This window comes from Balaenoptera musculus, chromosome 14, assembly GCF_009873245.2.
Source record: "Balaenoptera musculus isolate JJ_BM4_2016_0621 chromosome 14, mBalMus1.pri.v3, whole genome shotgun sequence".
In the NCBI taxonomy this organism is placed as follows: Eukaryota; Metazoa; Chordata; class Mammalia; order Artiodactyla; family Balaenopteridae; genus Balaenoptera; species Balaenoptera musculus.
Window position 1 is genome coordinate 77,061,174 of NC_045798.1, and position 18,403 is coordinate 77,079,576.

General features: G+C 44.4%; 1 protein-coding gene across 8 annotated transcripts in view; it reads left to right on the forward strand.

Annotated features, from left to right (window-relative positions):
• The first annotated feature begins 1,473 nt into the window (after positions 1-1,473).
• ZCCHC2 (zinc finger CCHC-type containing 2) overlaps positions 1,474-18,403 on the forward strand; it is a 54,548-nt gene continuing 37,618 nt past the window's right edge. For all 8 annotated transcript variants that reach the window (XR_005022632.1, XR_005022633.1, XR_005022631.1 and 5 more), the window contains exons 1-3: positions 1,474-2,444; positions 14,634-14,745; positions 17,339-17,415. Coding sequence is in view for 5 of the 8 variants with exons in the window: in XM_036874975.1 (XP_036730870.1) it covers positions 1,503-2,444; positions 14,634-14,745; positions 17,339-17,415 (1,131 nt within the window). In the remaining 3 variants the exon portion in view is untranslated. The remainder of the gene's footprint in view (positions 2,445-14,633; positions 14,746-17,338; positions 17,416-18,403) is intronic.

Below are 18,403 nucleotides of genomic sequence, written 5' to 3' on the forward strand. Positions count from 1 at the left end.
ACTTCCTAATTTAAAACATTAAGGATTTTTTTTTTAAACCCACCTTTTTAAAGTTAACCCTCAAAAGATCCAGTGGGACCTTAAAAATTTAGGTTCCACTGTTTTTTAAAAAGCGAGAGAGAGAGAGAGAGACATTTTGGAGGTCTTTAAACCTTAAAAATGCAACAAAACTTAAAAAAAAAAAAGTTGAAAGCCTGTCAGGTCACAGGGAATTCGCACCGGCATGGGAATTCAAAATGTTAGCATTAGGCACAGAAACGTTTTGTAGCAAATAAAATAATCCCCCAAAGATGGGGGCTTTGGGGGGCTTTTGCTAACTGTCGTGAAAATAATTTCCAAAGAGCGTTACAGACCAGAGGCAACTGTTAGGCCAGGGGCGTCCACACCAGCGCGTCCCGCTTCGGCCCAGAGACCGTGGAACTCCCGCGGGTCGGGTCGCCCCTGCGCCCCCGGCGTCGCCCCGTGCCGCCCGCGGCCCGGGTGAGCGCTCGCCCGGGATCGAGGTGTCCAGGCCCCCCAGCCCACAGCCGCAGCCCAGCTTCCCCACCCTGTTCCCCGATCCGCAATCCGGAGAGTCGACACAGAGATCCCGGTAAAGCTGCGGTGGGAACTGTCCTGTCGCTGACTTCCAGACAGTCGGCCGGGCTGTGGACCGAAGAAGTGCGGGTTAGCGCGCTCCCTCCGGAGGAAGCCCGGTTCCTGGGACGCGTACCACGCGGCCGCGAAGGGAACCCGGCGGCGCTGTGGGGCGGCGGCCCCCACGATGAGGTAGGGCAGAGTCGGTAGTCACAAGCCGTGCTCGGGCCCTTGGAAAAGGTGCAATTCCCCACTTCCCTCTTCACACGTGGGCCTTGCACCCTCCTCGCAGCGCTCCTGCCCATCTAGCCGCCACCCTTGGTCCCACAGCGTCCTCCCCACGACCCGCAGGCAACCACCAGACATTAGGACCACGCGGAAGCCGTCCAGAGGGAAGGCGCCTAGAGGGCAGTTGGGCGTGGCTTCTCGGAGAGAGGCGGGCCCGGGGGCGGGGAGATCTACGCAACCATTGGTTCGGGCTGCTGATTGGCTGAAGTGCCTGAGTGGAGCCCGCAAGCGTCTCCGCCTGGACCAGCCGCTCCTCCTCTTCTCCCAGCCGCTCGGTCCGCACCGGTTCGCGAGGGAACCGCTCAGGTACCGCCGCCACAGCCCAGTGCGGACGACGGGAGAGGAAGGCGGAAGGAGGACACGCTCGCTCGCTTGCTCTCTCCCACCCGCACCCGGCGTGGAGCCCAGGGGGGAGGAGTCACTGCGGGCACGCCCCGCCTCCGGCCCGGGAAGACTACGCCGGCGACCCCGTCGGCTGGCCACCGCCCCCCTTGCCGGCCGAGACCCGCCCCCGGCCCTCCCTTGGCGGCATGGAGGGGCCCCGCTCCTGACGGCCGCGCCGCCGCCTCGGCCCCCGCCCCTCCTCCTGGCCCCTCCCTCCCGCCCCCGCTCGCATGTCCGCACCGCCTTAGCCGAGGATGCTGAGGATGAAGCTGCCGCTGAAGCCGACGCACCCCGCGGAGCCGCCGCCCGAGGCGGAGGAGCCCGAGGCGGACGCGCGGCCAGGCGCGAAGGCGCCGCCGCGCCGCCGCCGCGACTGCCGCCCCCCGCCGCCGCCGCCGCCGCCGCTCTCGGGTCCGCCGCGGGGCCCCCCGCCACAGCCGCCGCCGCCACCCGGGGGGCTCGGGCAGCCTGTTGCTGGCGGATCGGCGGCGGGGGCGGGCATGCCGAGCGGCGGCGGCGGCGGGCCCACGGCGGCGCTGCGCGAGCAGGAGCGGGTGTATGAGTGGTTCGGGCTGGTGCTGGGCTCGGCGCAGCGCCTGGAGTTCATGTGCGGGCTGCTGGACCTGTGCAACCCGCTGGAGCTGCGCTTCCTCGGCTCGTGCCTGGAGGACTTGGCGCGCAAGGACTACCACTACCTGCGCGACTCGGAGGCCAAGGCCAACGGCCTCTCGGACCCGGGGCCGCTGGCCGACTTCCGAGAGCCCGCCGTGCGCTCGCGCCTCATCGTCTACCTGGCGCTGCTGGGTTCCGAGAACCGTGAGGCCGCCGGCCGCTTGCACCGCCTCCTGCCCCAGGTGGACTCGGTGCTTAAGAGCCTGCGCGCGGCCCGGGGCGACGTCTCGCGGGGCGGCGCGGAGGACGAGCCCGGCGAGGACGGCGACAACGAGGAGGACGCCGAGAAGGACGGCTCTGGCCCGGAAGGCGGCGGCGCTGAGCCTCAGCCCGGAGGCGGGCTGGGCTTCAGGGCCCAGGAGGAACTGCTGCTGCTCTTCACCATGGCCTCGCTGCACCCGGCGTTCTCCTTCCACCAGCGGGTCACCCTGAGGGAGCACCTGGAGAGGCTCCGCGCCGCGCTCCGCCGGAGCCCCGAAGACGGGGAGGCGGAGCCGTGCAACTTTGCCGGCCCCAGGGCCCAGGTAAGGCGCGCCAGCCTCCCTGCGCCCGCGGGGCGGTCACTGCCCCGGCGGCCTCCCCCGCCTGCCTTTCGGACGTCCCTTGGCCGAGCCTCACCCCGGCGCAGGTGGCTCGGCACCCCCAGCCCAGGCTCCCAGCCCCAGAGCACTAATCTGCGTTTTGCTGGGCCGCTCAGTTGCACTCCGCCCCCCCCCCGCCCCTACACACACGGGTACCCGCCATAACAGAATGCTCTAGAAGTCTCTTCCGTGCCGGCGTTGCCACGGAAAACATGGAGCTCTCAGCCCCGTCCCCCTCTCGGATGAAGGGTCTCGGGACCTTTTTGGCTTTGAGCATCTCGACGTGTTGGGAAAGGCGAAGCGCTAGGGGAGCCTGTGTGTTGGCCGCAGTCAGCCCTGGGCTGAGCTTTCCCTTTCCTGCCGCCTGGCGCTCTGGTCACGTTGTAAAGCTCTGCCTTGCCCCTCGGTGAGGCGTCCTAAAGGTGCGCTCCCGGCGTGTGGCCCTGTCTTTGACACAGAGGGGCTCTTTTTGCTCAGTGTATGCCTGAGTTAAAGGGAGTCGTAGGGTCTTTTGGCTCCTGCTCAGAGAACTTCATGTTCCCAGAAAAACGTCAGATGTGGAGACCCGCGAAATGACTCAAATTAGATAAGTCGTAGCGCAGGTTGTCTGGGTAAAGAAACCCCTCCTGGGGCGGTTGGTTATGCCCTTTGCCTCTGGCGTGTCCTGGTTTCTAACGGGTTTGAGTTGTGCTTACACATTTGGGTACGGGGATGTTTGTTGGTCCTTTGCTGAGGCATAAGTGTTTTCTAAAAAGTTATTAAACGCCAAAGTGTAGAAGACGAGAATTAAGATAAGTCATTTGTCGCAAACATTAAAGAAAATAATTTTATATGGCCACGAAAGCAATTTAATAATAATCTAGGCCCAATATAAAGTCCTTGAGCGTCACAATTTTATGGAGTAGTAGCTTTTATTTAGAGTAAAACCCGAACAGTAAGTTTATTTTCGTGGTTCACAACTATTTAAAAAGTATTTATTTGGATGCCATGTTTTTCAACTTGGGTGATCTCCAGGATGATATATTGGAAAGGGGGAGTTTTTTCACTCCTTGCTTCAAAGTTAATTCAACTTATATATCTGCTGCCGTTCAATACCTTGGAATTAAAACTGGGCATTGTATTTCTCTACTGGCTGTGTGGACTCAGCACGCATAGAATCAAAGGAATTTGGGGGCTGGAAGGGATTTAGGGATAATCTAGGCTGAACCCCTCCTTTTTAAAACGAGGCTTCTGTGAGGTGACTAACTCACATTTTAGGACATACTTTATCAAACTCAGATGTAGTAACGCAAGTATCCAGAATTTTCTTGGTGAGCTTGAAATATTATCTTCCAATGTCTATTTACTACTAGCATGCAACTGTGTATACTGATGGTATAAGCCCTTACCACTCTTCTTCAGCCTACTCACTAAAATAATTCCAAAAAAATCCTGCGCCCGTCATTAAATTTAGAGAAGCAAGTCTGAACTCAGAAGCAGTACTTATATATCTTAAAAAAAATTTTTTTCTTGTAATAGTATATATTGTAAAGATAACCTTAGAGTGTAGATATAATCAAAATGCCCCACAGTGGAGCAGTTTATATTATTCCATTCGTATCATTCCAACAAGGGTAACCGATTTCTGGTTTTAAATGCTGAGTCTTTTTTTTTGCCTTTAAAATTTGCTTATAGTGTGTTGGAAGGTGACTAGACAAGGAGAGAGAAGCATGAAAACCACAGTAATGAAATTTTTATCTTGACTGCAGTGTGTGGCCTTTTCTGGCAACCAGTGAGTGCTGGGAAGAGTGGACAAAGTGAGGCTGGGCATCCTGCCATTAATTTCAGCACATCATTACTTCTCAGGCAGTGCCTTGTGCTGTGGCCATCAGTAGAAGTGGGGGAATAAATAATAGGGGATACACACACTACAGGTGACACTGAAAGCTATTTCTAGACGTTGGTGTTGTGATGAACTTTTTTTCTCCAGTAGTTGTTTAGGGTTACCGTTAACAAGTCACTTACGTCTCACTAAATTGTTACTGCCCCACACTTTCTGCTGGTTGGCGTGGACTCGGAGGCCCTCAGCTGTGGCTTGTTCTGGCCTTGAAGACATTTCCGCGGATCTTATTGCTCCCAGGCTCTCTCTCTAGAGGCGGCAGATGGGGGTGGACTGATTTCAATCCCTGTTCACTGCAGTCCAACCCAGCTGTTCCGCGGCCTTGCGCCGTCGATGCACTCGGGGGAGGGACGGCCCACCTCCGAGTCTGCAGGGAGGTGCCCGAGGCTCGCGCCCGAGGGCCGCGCGGTCACGCGCCGCCGCCGACCGGCGGCTGGCGACTGGGGGCCCGTCCTGCGGGGCTCCTCCCCTCCCCCGCCCTGTAAGATGGCGGCAGCGCGCCTCCCACGTGACTGGCGCTGGCCCCGCCCCCGAGGGAGCGGGCTGAGGACGGGCCGCGCTTCCAAGGGGGTGTCCCTTAGGCCTTCGCTGGGCGAGGCGGAGACGCAGGGTCGAGCGAAGAACCCGGTGGATTGCATGGTGCCCTCTGGGAATGGCAAAGGGGAGTTCTTGTGGCAGCCTTTTTTGGCCCCGGAAGTAACCTTTTAGACCCATACTTGTAACTTTTTCATTGCTTAGGAATAATTCTATTTCTTCACTAGTGTTTTAAGCATCACCTATACTCAATGGATGAAGTAGAACTAATTTTCTTTTAATTTTCTGTTGGAGTAAGGGTATACTAGTCATGACTTTTATGGGAAGTTTTAGGTTGGTTTGGCTGCAGCAAAGAATACAAACAGTTCACTTAATAAATGCCTTTTGGGAGAGGCTTTTAGAAGATCACAGTTAAGCAGTGATTATTTTAGTAGCAAATGGGAGCTATTGGGTATCCTCCTCCAGTTACTTACATTTTTCTCTGCAGTGGTTTTCTCAGGTAAGGAGAATTCAGGGAAAATCTCACTTATACCATAAGTTAATATACCATTAATTTTTCTGCAAATTAACTAATGTAATATATACCTTTTTTTTGTTATTTTTAATTACCTTTTGTGGATTTTTTTGTGGGGTAGGGGACAGGAAGTGTGTTGTAGAGGCTATCAAAGCGTTGAAGAGTGATAGCCATGTTTAGTAGAGCACTAGACTTGGAGGCTTAAATTCCAGCTCTGCCACTTACTTCGTAATATTAACCAGGCCACTTAAATCCGTGAGCCTCACTCTGATCTGTAAAATGGGAATAATAACTTATTCTTAAGGTTATGGTGATTGAATTAAGGAGATACGATGCAAAATAATTCACACTGTCTTGAGCACAAATTCTTTGAGAATGACGTTCAGTGCGTTTTCTTTTCCACTAAGATGCAGCCATCCAGATTGTTACATCAGTTGTTTTCAGGAGTAGGTTTTCTTTTCTTTCTTTTTTTTTTTAACCTAATAGAAGTCTATACATAATAGTATTTTCTATATTCTCTATTACCATACCTCTAAATTGATTGTTCAGGAAGGATAAGTAATTAAGCTGGTGTGTGAGACACATTTGGGGCAGTTTTGTTAATTCTTACATTGTAAAGATCTGGTATGCTACAGATAAGCCCAAAGGAAGCATTTCTCTGGGTCACAAATCATTAAAATATGTATTTTCCCCATATTGGATTTGGAGATGGGAATAGAGAAAATACATATTTTGAATTTGGGTTATCATGAACTCCTGTGCAACCATAATCTACTTAAATCTTTTTCACATTTAGTTAGGATGATGTAAAGCTATTTTGCAGTTTTGTTAAGTTATGTAATTTTTCGTTTATTTCAGAGTACAGCCTGGAATCCATGGATAATTAAACATTTTATGCCTTTTTTATAGAAGCTATTAAATTGGCTGATGTTTAAGCATATTTAATATTTTTGTTCTTCTTGAGAAATATTAAGCTTAATTTTTTTTTTAAGAAAAGCAAAAAAAGCCTGAACTACACTCAAAGCAGACTGAGCTTCACTTTTATCAACCGTGTTTCCATTATGGAGGACTGTGTTGTCACAGCGCTCCTTTTCTTCACAGAGAGCACTTTGTTACACAAGCCACCTTCATCCAGGCTGTGTAGACAGTCACTCCAGAAGGGAAGTGCCTAATCGGGTGTTTATGTCACAGGTGGCAGAGCTGCTGGGCGCTCGGTAGTCCGTTTCCTTCTGTTCTTCCTATGCTCCAGGGAACGTTTGGCTTTAATGCCCTTCTAAATGTCTTAGTTCATTAGGCCTGTTTAATGCTCATTCAAGAAATAATTTGAGGTCAGGTTTAGGTTTTGAAGAGGTCATTTTTGCAAGTTATTTGGTTTTTCAAGTTTCAGACTGCCTAGTATTGAATGGGGATCTCATCACCATTTATTGCATGTAACTGCTGTGAAGATGAACGTGATAACGTACATGAAAATGCTTGGTAAACACGAGTGAGATAGGTCAACCCATTTGTCTGTTGATGGTTCCAAGAGTGGATAGCACAATTTGGTTGCAATGGATGAACAGAAATACAGAAGCCTGAAGAGATGATAGGGGTTGGGTTGCAGAGGGCCTTGAAGGTCAGATGAAAGAAACTGGTTGCAGTGGGAGCAGGTGGAAATTTGTGTGTCTCCCTGAAATGTTCACTGTCACTTTAAATTCATATGTATGAAAAGAATGCATCACTGATTTGTTAAAAAGAAAAAGATCTTCCAGACTCATCCAGTTTTCTCAATGGCACCATTATATTCCTAGTCACTCTGATTTGCTTGATAATCTTAATCCTCTCCACCCTCATATGCTGAATCCACTCTTTTCTCATCCTTGCTGACACCATTCTGTTCTGGGACCTTTATCTCTGATTCCCTTGCTTTCAGCCTTCCGACTTTTTACCTGTTGGATACCACTGCCAGATACATCTTCCTAAAGCAATATTTAATCATATCACGTTTTCTTACAGTGACTGATGGAACGTGGTCTCTAATAGGTCTTTGGACTCAAAATCTTTCTTCTGCTCCTTCCTCTCACGTCTGTTCTTTTATTTAAGGCTGACTCATGCCATCACTTCTTGCATGTTGTTCTCTGGAATTGTCCCTATGGTAATCTTCTCCTAAGAGTCTTTGCTGCCTCTGCATTCCAGTAGCGTGTATATTCTGTGTTACAATTTCGGTACGTATCCTATAAGTCTTTTTTTTTTTTCTTTAACTTTGAATTATTTTTAACTTAAAATCCAGGGAGGAAGGTCAATTTTATAAGTTCCTCAAAGACTCAGGCATGACGTCTCATTTTTTTGTCAACATTGCATATGTTGTAAGTGTTCAGTCAAAATTTCCTATGCTTAGTATATTTCAAATATAGCTCTGAAAAATACCATTATGATTAATTGCTCTAAGACAATTAGAGTGCATCAGGAAGTGATTTTGGGGGGGGGGTTGGTGAATTATCAGCTGCTTTATGGTTACTTGCAGCCATGTAGTATAGGCACAGTTGTTTTGGAAATAATAGAAGGAATTGTTCCTTTAGGTAGAAAGCATGGAGCAGTATAGATTTGAACTGAAGCTTCAATGAGTGAATGCTGAATAGTTGTGCTTATTAATTATTCTTTCAAAATCAGGTCGTGTGTTATGTACACCACTCCCTAAATTAACTAAGCTTTTGTGTGTAGGGGTGCATATTGGTGCAAACCTATGGGTGATGTTTTGATAGGACGGAAAAAGTCACAACTTACAAACTGTATTATTGTTTGGGTAGTTGTAGTTACTGTCGCCCAGTGTTGATCTCTGACCCGTGATTTGCTTGAGGGGTGGTGGGAGCCAGATGTGGAATTGAGATAGTACCTTGCTTATGATCTGAAAGTTAAAAACTTTGGTCACTCAAGTGAGCAGTTTATAATCTAAGAATTGTGGGGTTTTTATGTTTCTTGTTAGGAATGTTTAAATGGGGAGAGTTAAGAAGCATAATGTTCCCTCAGTGTAATGGATTTTGGTTTTGGGTATCAAACGCTTGAAATTCTCTAGTGGTCCTGGAAGGAACAGCATGGTCGTGTGTCAGCCACAGTGCTGTGGTGCTTGGAGAAGACTTCCTCAGGAAAGAGGTCAAACACTTACAGAGAGGGTGATGTTGAGTGGTTTTGTTAGTTTGGGGAAGGTGCCTGTTCTCCCAGTTGGTATTAAGCACAAGTCCTAATGCAGTGTTTCCCAACACTAATAATTACCGACCTGTAAGTCACTTTCTGTCAAGGATGCTTCATAAGCTTTATAAGCTACAGTTTCCACATGGTCCCAGGAACATTTCTCCACTGGGGGTGAAGGCTGTGCTTCAGCTAGAAGTCCCTGCAGTGCCATTTGGCGGTCAGGCTCCTGAGCCCAGGCTCACCTCCTACCAAGATCCTCTGGTGTCTCCTGTGGGGTGGGGCTGTGTAGGAGAGGGCAGTTTGGTCATATACGGGCTGGGGAGGAGAGACACATCCTCGCTAGATCCTTCTGTACTCATGCTCATGGGTGCGTTCTTTTCAACTCACCCGAGAAACATTCTGGCAAAGTGGGGATTTAAAGATCTGGGGGTTGCTAGCCCAGGGATGCAGCAGTTCTTGTTCAGCCTCCTAATTCCAGGGTAAAAGAAGAGATCTTTCCCCTTCTGTGGTAGGAGAGCAAGAAGGTTGGTAAAGGAAACGGACGCTGATGTTAAAGAGGGGGGGGTACCCCAGCTTTGGTCTAGGCTGGAAGCCATTACCACTACTCCTTGCATTCTATACCTTTGTAGCTTTGTGGTCCAATACAGTTTATATTTTTTCACCAGTCCACCTGTCAACTACAGATGGCGCTATTGAGGTTCAAAGAGCAGAAACACAAAGGGAGTTTCATAAACGTCACACATCCAGGCTGGTTCTCGGGTAAAAACTGCTGCCCTCACTTCTTTCATTCTCTACTCTCCTCATCCCCAGTAGGCTTTTGTATCAGGGTTCTTCTGCTAGATCTTCCCTAATTGTGCATCCTACAAGTTCAGTTCTCTAGAAAAGACGATGACATCGACAATTTTAAGGTTTTTTATTTGTAATAAATTCAGAGCTCCCCAGAATACGTAGAAAGTTACAGTGAATCAAGTTTCCCACTCCCATCTTTGTTTGCTGCACCCAGCTCCAGGCCACTCCTACTCTATACAGGTAGCCACTGTCAGTTCAGAGATGCCGTGTTAGGAAGAACTTAACAGAGCCAGGTCTTGTCTGTGGGCTGTGATGGCAAAGTGTATACACGGATTCAGTACATAGTTTAGCACTTCCTCCCACATTCAATAACTAGAGCGCGCTTACCCATGCTTTAACATAGTGAATTCTACCACACTCGTCTTGCTGAATCACCTTATTCGCACATTTCTAGTTAAACAGTAAATCACCTAGGAAGTGAGTCCATGATCATAGCAGAAATCCATGGCATACTGTTTCTAAGCTGCTGATTCATTGCTCCCTCCTTTCTGCACTGTTGGGTCAGTTTTGTTCTTTGCGGCATAACTTCAATACATTTGCCATCCGTGTTTCTTCTCACACCAGAACTTGCCTCTTATCAGATGCTGTAGATTGATTCAAGGCATTTCTTTGGGTTGGGTTATACTGTTTCATTGAGTAAAGATGAGACAGATATCTGCTTTTCTACCACATCCTCTCAATTAAAGAGACAGACAATAATTCTTAAATTCACCTCAGCTTCTTCCCTCTTTTTCTACCAAAATAGATGAAATTTGACATCTCAGTAATGTTTCTAATAATGAATCATTTTCTGACATTCACAGGGAGACTTTCTATGAATCTTGCTTACATAATAGCATATGCTTTAGGTACAACCCTGGTTATTTAAAGAAGAGAGTCTGAAACCTAGAACTGTAACAGATTACCCCAAAACTTAGTGGCTTAAAGCAACAGCCATTTTATTATTATTTCTCATAATTCTGTGGCCCAGGAATTTAGACAGGTAACTAACAGCAGGGGCGACTTGTCTCTACTCCAGGATGTCTGGAGACACAGCTGGGGACTGGGGGCATCTCTCCCCCTCTCCTCTCTCTGCATGGTCTCTGGCACGGCAGCCTCAGGGGAATTGCACTCCTCACAGGCTGGCTCAGGACTCCAAGAGCAAGTGTTCCCAGAGGCCCAGCTGCAAGGCTTCTTATGACCTATCCATAGCCATCCCGGAACATCCCTTCCATCCCATCCTACTGGTCAGTCAGGTCTCTAAAGTCAGCCCAGATCCACTGGTTGGGGAATTAGACCCACCTTTCAGTGGGAGGAGTATCAAAAGTATTTTTGGCTATCTTTCCTCTACCACAAAAACTTAATAGGGTGTTGTTGTTTTATATACTAGTGTTAAAATCGAAGTCTGATTTGATGAGTGTAAAAACTTCTGAAGTTAGTAAAATTAGTAAAAAAAAACAAACTAAGAAATTCATTTTCTGCTTTTGTTTTTTGTTTCTTTCTTAGAAAGAATGTCTTGGTATTTTCAAATGTACAGTCCGCATCAAAGGACTAGAGGAAACGTTTAGAACATTGGTAGATGAGCTAAAATAAACTCTACCTACAGTTTGACCTTTGTTAAAGTAAAATGAGACCAGTGTGATTTTTGTTCCAATGATGTGTTTTCAGAGAAGAGTCTTTTTAGGACTGTCCAGTCACTTGACTATTTCACAAACTTTCTCCACATTTAAGAGATCTCAAGTATGTAATTGTGATGGCTCTACATGTGTAAAATTGAAATCTGAGCAATCTCTAGAATGAATGAGATACATTACATGACATGTGGATTTGAGCTAACCAGGAGCACGCCATAGGTCAGAAAAAGCTTTACACACTCAAATGAGTTATAGAAAGGAGAAGGGCACACACATACTAATGCTCTTTTTGTTCCTGTGCATTCTTTTGCCGGCTTAGAATTTTTAAACTTCGTCTTCTTAATCCAAGCAGAGAAAATTCTCCCACTTTCCACTTGGTCCTGATTCTTTTTGTAAAATGCCAATTCTGGCATGTCATCTATATTGCATTTGCATGGGAATCTGAACTTAATAGAAAAAGTGGGCATAATTCCTTCCTGTACGGTTCCATTGAACCACTAGTTCTCAGATTTTATGGCACCTTCTTCTACACAGAGTAAAGCACACGTGACATGGAGAGGGGAGACGGCAGAACCGACCCCCGTTCACGCTGGGACCAATAAACGCCGTGATTCTGATCTCTGTAGCTCATGAGGCGTTAAATTTTTGTCAATAAAATTTAAAATTTTATAGTTTCTAAATTTAGTCTAAATGATTTTATAGCATTGGTACATGCTGAGACTTGGTGTTGGGAGGGGGCAGAAAACTTAATTAGTAGATATTTCATGGGTTGACGAACTTAGGTCCTTGGATAGAAACTCAAATACCATTTTTCTGCCTATCTTATTAAACTAGGAGGCTTTTTACTTGGTTGTTAAATTGTGTTCTTTAAAGTAACTTCAGGCTTTAAAAATGTGATTTTGATAGTGAAGCAAACTACTTTAAGACAGTTGCTTCAATATAAAATTTGTGGAGACAACATGATAAAATTATTCTTCTTAATTTTTTATTGTGGTAAAATATAATAACAAAATTTGCTGTTTTAACCTTTTTTGAGCGTACAGTTCAGTGGCAGTAAGTACGTTCACACTGTTGTGCAACCATCACCACCATCCATCTCCAGAACTTTTCTTTTATCCCACACTGAACCTCTGTATCCATTAAGCAGCTACCCCTCATTCCCCTCTCTCTGAAGCCCCTGGTAGCCACCATTCTACTTTCTCCATGAATTTGACTACTCTGAGGTACCCCATATAAGTAGAATCATACAGTATTTGTCTTCTTGTGTCTGGCTTATTTCACTTAGCATAATGCCCTCAAGATTCATCCATGTGTCAATTTTATTCCTTTTTAAGGCTGAGTAATGTTCAGTTGTATATATACCACATTTTGTTTATCTGTTCATCAGTGGACATTTGAATTGTTTCCACCTTTTGGCTATTGTGCATAATGCTGCTATGAACATTGGACTACTAATTATCTGCTTGAGCCTCTGCTTTCAGTTCTTCTGGGTTTATACCTAGGAGTGGAATTGCTGGATCATATGATAATTTTATTTTTTTGAGGAACTGCTGTACTGTCTTCCACAGTGGCTGCACTGTTTTACTCTCCCACCAGCAATGCACAGGGGCTCCAATTTCTCCACATCTTCACCAGTACTTGTCCGTTTTTTGGATAATAGCCATTCTGATGGGTATGAAGTGGTATCTCATTGTAGTTTTGCTTCGCATTTCCCTAATGAAAACTGTTGTTTCTTTTATATTTTGCATTCATGTATATTTAAAGGTGTTATTTTTAATTCATGAACTACATATGAACAGTGTGGAAAATACTCTATATAAAATGGTTGACCTATTCAGCTGAACTTCCAATTTACACAAGTATTTGAGAGGATTACAGTGCTTTATTTATTTTGATTTTTGAAGTATTTACAGCAATTTTAGGCCAATGTGGTCGTATTACTTTGTAGTAAATGATTATATGGTTTGGGTTAGGAAATACATGATTTTGTTATTGTTGGAAGAATTCCTGTATCCACTTTTTTTTATTCAGTAATATTGAAAGTTGGTGAATGCCATTCGAAAGTTGGATGTTGACTTAAGAGGTCGGTGCTCTCCTTCTTAAGTGTTTCTATGTAGACAGTCTTTATTTCCTTGGGTTTCTAGAACAAGACATACTGTAAGGCTGAAGCTTTGCTCCCAAGAGTATCTATTATGATGCCTTATTCCTAGAAATAGAGGTGTCAACTGGCAACCCATACTCATTGACAGGCCAGGATGAATGATGAGACTATAGAACAAAATATATCTTTTTAACATCTTTATTGGAGTATAATTGCTTTACAATGGTATGTTAGTTTCTGCTGTATAACAAAGTGAATCAGCTATACATATACATTTATCCCCATTTCTCCTCCCTCTTGCGTCTCCCTCCAACCCTCCCGATCCCACCCCTCTAGGTGGTCACAAAGCACTGAGCTGATCTCCCTGTGCTATGCGGCTACTTCCCACTAGCTATCTATTTTACATTTGGTAGTGTATATATGTCCATGCCACTCTCTCACTTTGTCCCAGGTTACCCTTCCCCCTCCCCGTGTCCTCAAGTCCATTCTCTGTGTCTTTAAATTAGGATTCTTGGAAAGTTTAGGGTCTTCTGTTTACTTCATTTCTTTTTTTTTTTTTTTTTTTTTACTTCATTTCTTTATACAATTAAAAAAATTAATGTATATTTTTTATTGCAGATTTGCAAAATTGTAATTGGTTCCTGTAACTGAGATAATTTTGGTCTGAGTAGTGTTTTGAGGTTCTGAACATAAAGGGGAGGATAAGGTGTGAGTTGTGATAAAGAACTGTGTTAAAGCTGTTTTAATTTTTGGCTTACCCAGTGGGTTATAGTAACAATATATACAAGACAATACTTGAATTCTGAGCGCTGTGTGTAAGATTAGCATGCTCTTCATTACTCCAAGTAGCAGTTCTGGGGTAAAACTTACCTCTAGTTCACTAATAGTAGTGATTGGCTGAGCAAATTCAGATTTAGAGCACCCAGTTGCTATTAGATGGTTTAACATTAATAGTAAACTCATTGTCCACACACATTCTTGTTTAGAATTGTGTATTGATGATACCTTTTAAAAAACTTTTTCCTAACAAAGCATCTTGTTAAACTGTCACTAAGACCAAGTAATGAATAAAAATTGTATAATTATATAAAAAATACAAATACCCTTACATCTGGGGAATAGCATAAAGGGTACCATCTTTTTATATTTATTCCTTCGATCCTGGTTCATTTTGGTAAAGAACTGACATCATTGGCAGTTCTGAATAGCAGTTTGCAAGCTGTCCCAAGAAACTGGGACGGTGAATAATGGGTAGAATATTGCCATTAAATGAAGATAAATATTGATACTTCTTTCCCCACTGCTCTGACACTGTACCTTTCTGCTCTTAATGTGTAATCACCTATTTTATCTCTAAAAATTGCTATTAAAATTTTTGCTATTAAAAGTAAGACTTTAATCTGGTTTATTTTTGTGCCATTCGCTATTCTTAGTCTCTGATATAGATTAACATGTGCCCCTCTTTCTCCTCTAGAATGACTCTGCTCATGGTGATTATATGCAAAGTAATGAGGCCAGTTTAATGGAACAAGCCCCGATACCTCATGATGGACTTACTGTGGCACCTCATAGAACCCAGCGAGAAGGTATGCTGTATTTTTCCTAAACTTTAAAACATCTGTACACGAAAAGATTGCAGAGTGCTATTGACATTGGTTAACTCACTCCTCTTTCTCCTTTTTGAAGTAGAGAAATCCTCCAGGTCCTGGGTTTAGCTCCAATGCCAGCCCTCCCACTTCCTTGAGTCTGTGTCTGGGCTCTGGCTCTGCAGCCCCTGGCCTGTCCCAGCCCACGCTTACTTGGTTCTGCCTGTGGTCCCTTGTCTTAAAATCTGATTGCATACTTCTGGAGGACAAAGACCTTAACCTACTCCCAGAGTATCAGCCTAGTGCTTTATCTGTAGAATGTGCTCAGTGTCTACTGAAGAAATTAATTTTACGGAAGTTCGCTGCAAGAGAGTGAAGAAATTCCTTACAAGCCCGTTCTTCCTGCAGTAATGCAGTTTTCAGGAGGACCGGGTGGAGGAGTGAAAGGACGTTGGCACCTGAGAAGAAATGAGTTCAGATACTCTCTTCTCCTCGCATCTGGGGAGCCCGTTAGCCTGTATTGAGGGAAGTCTGAAGTGGCAGATGTAGACTGCCACCCGGGCGGCCTCGGAAGGGTGAAGGGTGTACACTTAGCATCACACTCAGGCATAGCAGCTTTGAATTGATGTCGTTTTGCTTCCTTTTCATTCCAGTAATAATCCTTTTGTGTGATGCATTTTTCTTCACGGAGGAAAAATAGGTGTGAATGTTTAATGTTTAGAAAATGTTTACAGAATTACCACTTCTATTCAAGACTATTAAACTACTCGAGTCACGAATGAACTGCTTCAGCCAGGCCCAGTGAGCCTACCAGTAACCTAAAGCAGAGTTTGGTTTTGCAGTGAAGGTCCTTTTTTAAAAAGTAAAGATATTTAAAAAAAAAACATAAAGACTACATCAAAAAGGTAACAATTAACTGTAATGTGGTACTCATAGATGGTTTTTCCTTTATTCTTAATTTGTAAACAAATGTACACAGTCCCTGCTTTTCAGTTTTAATTTATGAGAGTTAGGGGATCTCCCGTTATCAGCCATTCCTCACCACATACCCCTTTGTTTTCCTCATCTTGATTCTGATAGATCACAGCAGGTATAACTCGAAATCAAGGCTGAAGCCATAGCCGTGTTCCCGTACCCACACTGCCCCAGTGGTCCCCTTCCCTGGAAGTAAAGCTGCTTCATATTTTGGAACATTGATTAGTTCAGGTGGTTTTTATTTAATAGCATCATCCTTCATATAATTTAATAGAACAGCTTTTGGAAACAGCAGACTCTCCCTTCCCCACTTTGGCCTTTATCATACTGCAGCAGTTGTGAGCAATTGAAGGCTTCTCACCTGGCTTCTGAGATTTTCTTTTGTCCCATTCTCAACATTTCTCACCCACCAAGGGAAATTGGCCCAGAAGCAGGCCACCAAACACTATGGATTTGGAAAGTTAACACAAAATACTGGTAATGGTATCTCCTTAGTTTATTATGCCTGTTTACCAGCAAATTTCTGTAATCTTATGTTTCCTGCTTTCTCAGTGCCCACCTTCTGTGATCTACAACAGTCTTAATTCTTCCTGTATACTTTTGTTACTTTGTATATTCTACTTCGCCTATTTTAACTTCTTCTTTTAAGGCACAGTGAGTCCTTCCCTTTTCTTCTCCATCTCCTGTCCCCCGAATCCAACAGTGACCTTCTGTTGAGTCACTTTCCTAACTTCTTACCTGTGACCTTTATCATCTTCATGACTATTTCTTCTACTTACACCGTGAGCAACAATCTTTTTTTTTTTTTTTCCTTAAGTCCTTATATTATGCTTAGTAGACTGGCTCTTTTCAATTTGTAAAGAGATTTGCTTGCTAAGGTGATAACTTTTACTGAAGGATGTATGAAATGAGTAGTTTGGGGATTTGCACTTTTGCTTATTACTTCACGAGTAAGCTGACCATCTTATCTAATTCAATTCAGAGTAATTGTTCTTAAGCCATTAATGTAATTTATAATCACTATTTTATCTGTATAATAAATTGTGAAAAATTTTGCTGCAGTGAACCATCATAGTTCGTTATAATGTTAAGTTTGTGTTACTGTTATATGATATTAAGGGTCACATTCGAGAAAAACAATTTTTAAATTCTCAATTGGAAGGAAATTTTTACCAGTTCATATTACTTTTGAAGGGTTTTTTCCCCCCAATTAAAAAACAAAAAAACAAAAAAACATTTTCTAGTTTACACCTAATATGCATAAATAACTGAATGACTCTAAAGTGCTGTATTTGTGGTAATCTGAATTAACAGTTCTGAAGATTTCATCTAGAACAATAATCTTCACTGCGGGCACCTTTTATTATTTATCTTTGGTGCTTAGCAGAGTGCTTGAAATGACTTCAGCCACTCAGCATGCTTAGTGGATATAGAAATAAATTACTTCATGAATGGACAGCACATTGCTGTGCTTCTGGGTTTTTTTGTTTTATTTCATGATTAAGGCTAGTAGTAAAGATGAAGATAAATAGCTTAATCGTTTGGCTTTGTCAGGTTGGGTAACTGAAATATGTATCTAGTCTCTGTAGAACAAGTCAGCATGTTTTCTTTCTTTCAGCTGTACACATTGAGAAGATAATGTTGAAAGGAGTCCAGAGAAAAAGGGCTGACAAATATTGGGAGTACACCTTCAAAGTAAGCTACTCTCACCCAAAAAGATATCTCATACTATGTTAAATGATCTTTTGGAAAGAATGAAAATTGATCTTTGGAAAAACTTAATGGCAGGTTTGCTAATTTAAGGGAAGCTATACACATGTCTGTGTTTGTCTTAGTTAAGGGAATGTACTGTTTTCAGTATATACTGCATGGTTTGCCAAGTGTTAAAAATTGTATCACATTAAAGTTACTCTGACAGTTTTATTAAAAAGAAATAAGAGCCTTAGATTTAAGGTGTAAGATATATCTTTAAAAAGTGAAAGTAAACATTCACCAGTATTTTTAAAAATCAAGATCACAGGCATTGTCTTTTCCTGGTATTCTTCTCCTCCTCTTCTTTCTCCGAGGCTTTGATTTTCTGGCCTTTGTTGGCTTTTCTTATCTCTGCTTGCTCTGCTGCCATTCTGTCCTTCACACGGCTTTCTGATTAAGTGCAGAGCCCAGCTCTGTTAGTCCCCACGGCTCCTCTTTGCCTGTTGACTGTGATGTGGATTCCGTGTCCACGTCTTCCTCCCCCCCTGCTCGGGCTTCGCTGTCAAGCCCTTTCTTCTGACGTGGGACTGCCCACGCCTGGAAGCCGCGTGGAAGGACGCTGTGTTTCTCTGCATCCTCACTTCACTTCCTACCCAAAGGTGTTGCTTGCCCAACTTTAGCTGTACTTGCCTCACAAAGTCATTTCTAATCCTCCAGCAGAATGTTTTTTCATTCATCCCAGGTGTACCACCATCATCCCTTTCCCAGCTTCTTAATTTGGGTTCCATGATTTTTCTTTCCAGAAGGCTGTCATCTCATAGAGAGCAGGAATCTTCATCCTCTGCATCTCGCCGTATCTGACTTGCTTCGTACATTAGTTGGAGTTTCAGGACTCTGGCTTCTGCCTTCTGTGAGAAATATCCTAAATTTTCAAATTTTAAGTCCTTATCTCCATGTTTCACCTATGTTTGGAACATTTAACACAAGCCCC